The sequence below is a fragment of the Mangifera indica genome, chromosome 7 (genome assembly GCF_011075055.1).
Source record: "Mangifera indica cultivar Alphonso chromosome 7, CATAS_Mindica_2.1, whole genome shotgun sequence".
Lineage (NCBI taxonomy): Eukaryota > Viridiplantae > Streptophyta > Magnoliopsida > Sapindales > Anacardiaceae > Mangifera > Mangifera indica.
The window spans coordinates 7,035,063-7,039,583 of record NC_058143.1 but is presented as its reverse complement, the minus strand read 5'-3'; the positions used below and the strand labels follow the sequence as shown (position 1 = coordinate 7,039,583).

Genomic DNA, 4,521 nt, shown 5'->3' with positions numbered 1-4,521 from the left:
TGAGCCACCTTGGTAGCGACCACATCTTCTATATGAGCACTATTATCCGAGTATTCATTTAGTTATTATAAATAATATTTTATATTATATGATTTAATAATTAATAAAAATAAAAATAAAATATATTAAAATTGATGTGATATAATAAATCAATTCATACTATTTTAATTTAAAAACATTAATGTTTAATACTTCTAACCAACAACAATATAGTTAAGGCAGTAGTTTAGAGTTGCTTAAACCATAGTTGGGAGTCAGATGAACAGTGAGATTCCAATAATTGAAATCTCTATTCCAAGTAATCATTAAGTCTTTTGGAGAAGTTTTTGCTATATATATATTACAATATTATGAGTTGATTTCTCACATCAAATACTCTCTATTTCTCTTCTCCCCTGCAAAAACCCTATAAACAAAAAAATGTCTTCTACTTCTCTATTTATCTTTCTATTTACTCTATTTCTTTGTTACCAAACCGTTTTTAGTAACACAAACCCAATGAAATCCCATTTTCCAAAACCCTCATCCTCTAAAACATCATTGTTAGATGAATCAATCAAATTCTGTCTGAAAGAAGCTCAATCTACTCTCATCTTTGCGTCTTCTTCATTGAAGAAGGTTCGAAGTCAAAACATGCATTTGATCAGTGGAACAATGGTTGATTGTATAGAATTGCTTGATGATAGTATTGATCAATTGTCTAATATCGTTGATCACTTAAAATACTACAATTTCATTATTCAAAACCCTTATGATATCCAAACATGGTTGAGTTCTGCTTTAACCAATCAACAAACTTGTCTAGAGAGTCTTAAAGAAAATTATCATAAGATGAAATTAGAAACCAAGTTAATGGAGTCTATGGTAAAAAATTTGAGTGATTCATTGACAAATTCTTTAGCAATTTATGTGTCAATTAAGGCTAGGGGAAATGGTAGAAGGAAATTATTGTCTCATAATAATATAAATAATGATAAATTTCCAAAATGGGTGTCAAAATTTGAGAGGAACCTTCTAAAAGCTTCTATAGAGGAAATAGAAATAAGTGGTGTCGTGGAAAAGCATGGGAATGGGACACATAAAACAATAGGTAAAGCAATTGGGTCATTAGCGGGGGAGGGTAGAAAGGTAATTCATGTAAAAGCTGGGACTTACCATGAGAATCTTAAATTCTCAACCAAGCAAAAGAACATAATGCTGGTGGGTGACGGAAAGGGCAAAACTGTCATTGTCGGTGATAGAAACGCTGACGAGGGCTGGACGACTTTTCAGTCAGCAACTGTCGGTGAGCATTTCCTTTTCATTAATTTCTCTCTTTTTATTTCATATTGTTACATTTATTTTGTTAATAATCTTCTACCAAGCACCGAAATGTTCAACGATTAAGGGCTTTTTATGAAAGCTGAATTTGAATTGAGCTAGTTCGGTATTGAAAACCAATTTAGTTTGATTTGATTTGATTGGTTTTAAAACCGAATTAAAGTCGAATTATAAAAAATCATATTCAGTTCGATTTGTAAGTTAAATGATGGTTTAATTCAGTTTAAAATTAAAGTTATTTTTAATTTTAACTCGTCAAATTTAAATTGAATTCAAGTTAAACTAAAGTTAAGAGGTGTATACAGGCTTGATTTGATTTATATCCACCGCCCGTTTTCTTTTTTCTTTTTATTTTTGGGTTTTTTATAAATAATAATTTTTTTAAAAGTTTTGTGAGTATCAAGTGCAAAATTAATTCATCTAAAATAGTATCCCCTTGTATGGTATTATTCATAACATTACAAGTTTAAAAAAGCTTGATATTTGACAATTAGAGACAAACCTTAGTCTTTTGTAAATAAAAATTGAAGCTGAAAATGGACAATAATGTAGGAATAAATAAAGGGAATGATTTTTAATGCGTCAAGTAGCCTTTAAAACTATTAACAAGATGCCTCAGGAACCTTCTAATTTATTCCTTGCTGCATAAAAGATCAAATTTTCTAAATTTGATTAAACAAATTAGTTGTAGTCATTAGATAGAAAATTAATGTCGGATCCTTTTATTTATATCTTTTGACTTATGATTTGAGAAGCAACATTTTAAGGTATCAAATGGAAACAAAATTTGATAAATAATGTCATTTAACAATATCAAATATTGAGTATATGGTTTTGCCTTTCATGTTTAAAATATGGATGGGCCATGCATATATGCATATATAGATAACCTTATACATTGTAGTAGTGATTAGTGTTAATTAATTTGTCCTTTATTCAAAATTATGAATTTCAGCTGCCATGGGCGATGGGTTCATTGCTCGAGACATTACATTTGTGAACACTGCTGGTCCTGCCAAGCATCAAGCTGTTGCTCTTCGACTTGGCTCCGATAAATCTGTAATATTTCGATGCTCCATTTTAGGCTACCAAGATACTCTATACACTCACTCCAAACGCCAGTTTTACAGGGAAACTGACATTTATGGAACAGTTGATTTCATCTTTGGAAACTCGGCGGTAGTTTTTCAAAGCTGTAACATTTACATCCGAAAGCCCTCAAATGGCCAACGTAATTTCATAACCGCTCAAGGTCGCTCCAATCCAAACCAAAACACAGGCATTTCGATACACAATTGTAAAATTATGGCAGCCCCGGATTTGTTTCCTGTTAAATCAAAAGTGGCAACGTATCTTGGAAGACCGTGGAAGGAATATTCAAGAACGGTTGTAATGCAGTCATTCTTGGATGATTCAATACATCCATCAGGATGGTCGCCATGGTCGGGAAGCAAGGGTCTTAAAACGGTTTATTACGGGGAGTTTAAGAATTCAGGGCCTGGAGCTTCGACTTCTGGTCGAGTCAATTGGCCGGGGTATAAGGCTTCACTTACAATTGCAGAAGCTCAAGCATTTACTGTTGGTGGTCTAATTTCTGGGAATCTTTGGTTGCCATCCACTGGGGTTTCATTTGACGTAGGATTACTTGGTTAAGATACTTTCTTATATGTGTTTATTGTTACAATAAAATTATATATAAAAATTTGAATATAAATAATGATATATTATCATGTGATTGAATTAAAAAAAACATCAAATCATACGATAATACATCGTTATTTATATTAAGTTTATTTGTATTATTTGTGCACATTATGTCTTATTGTTAATTATGTTTCGTTGAATCGCCTTTTCTGTTTTTTCAATAAGTGAATATGGTTAATGGGTAGGTATTTGACTCCTGTGTTAGTGTGTACACATTGTATTAACAATACGTATTTTCCTACAGGCTTTTACTGTTCTTAATATTTTGTCTCTTGTGACTTCATTTATTATTAAAATTTTAATTATAATTTTTTAATTAAAATGATTATATAGGATATAATAGATTTACCATATGTTAGAAATTTTTCTCTTTTTTTTTGGCAACCAGTCATGCCAAAATTAGTATATCCTATGTCATACTGGGTCAAGACCTGCAAAAATGCCGACCTTAATAGGTCTTATCAGCTAGCAAATTTTGAAGCCTCGCATGCTTTTGTAGGTTTCTTGGTAGGCTGATTCACTAAAAATTTTTTTTTTTTTCTAATTTTTTATTTTTACAAGTTGTGTCAAGCTGCCTGCAAGCTTTCCTGTCAAACTTCACACAGCCTTCAAATTTGTAAGCCATACCAAGACTAGGTCATGCCAAACTTATCTGGGTGGGCACAATCCACTACTTAGTCTAATAAACCCTAATTATATTTTTAAGCAATGGAGACAAATTTTGTGTAATTTAAAGATTTTGATCATACAATACTAAATTCTTTAATTTGTTGTTTTCTTTTCTTACTTTATCTTCTTCTGCAATTCTCCCAAATTTGTATGTTACTTTGATACATTAAATTTAATTAATAATTATTCTTGGAATAATTGAAAGCAAAATCACATGTGAATGGATTTTACCTCTAAACATTCAAAATGAAAAATATATTAGAAATTTAAAAAAGGGGTACCCTTGAAATTAGATGGGATTTTGTTAGGAACTTCTATGCTCTTCTCCACTACTTGTATGGCAAAGCTTAATCCTTTCTTGATTTCACACACAAAAATATCACAAACACTCAAGATCAATAAACCTGATTTTCTTGATCTAATTTTTGTGCCTAGGGTTTCCTACTTTGATCCCTTGATATAGGCAAACCCTTAGGTTTATAAACCATATGTCATCTTAGAAGAAATCTTTAATTAATTTGATCAAAATTAACTATAATATTATTAATGAGTGTGTCTAGTAAAACTAATTAATTCTTAAGTAGGATACATTGTGAAGTGAACTTGGAAATCCAATGGAATCAAGATAATATTTTATGATCCAATTTCATTAACTTTAATTCACACCAATACAACATTAAAGTTGCCTCTTAATTAAATATCCAGTTATAAAAACATTAATTTGAATAATCAAATGACTTAAGAGGGGGTGAATTAGACTTTTTAAACTATTAATGCCAATTTAAAAGATTAATGCAATTGACACCACTTAATCAATATTAACTATTT

The 4,521-nt window shown here is 30.6% G+C and overlaps 1 protein-coding gene across 1 annotated transcript; it reads left to right on the top strand.

Moving 5' to 3' along the window:
- The first annotated feature begins 385 nt into the window (after positions 1 to 385).
- On the top strand, positions 386 to 3,034 carry LOC123220593 (pectinesterase-like). Its single transcript, XM_044642857.1, has 2 exons — positions 386 to 1,285; positions 2,276 to 3,034. Exons 1-2 carry the CDS (start codon positions 421 to 423, stop codon positions 2,971 to 2,973), a joined length of 1,563 nt encoding a protein of 520 aa, XP_044498792.1. The 5' UTR covers positions 386 to 420; the 3' UTR covers positions 2,974 to 3,034.
- Positions 3,035 to 4,521: the final 1,487 nt, after the last annotated feature.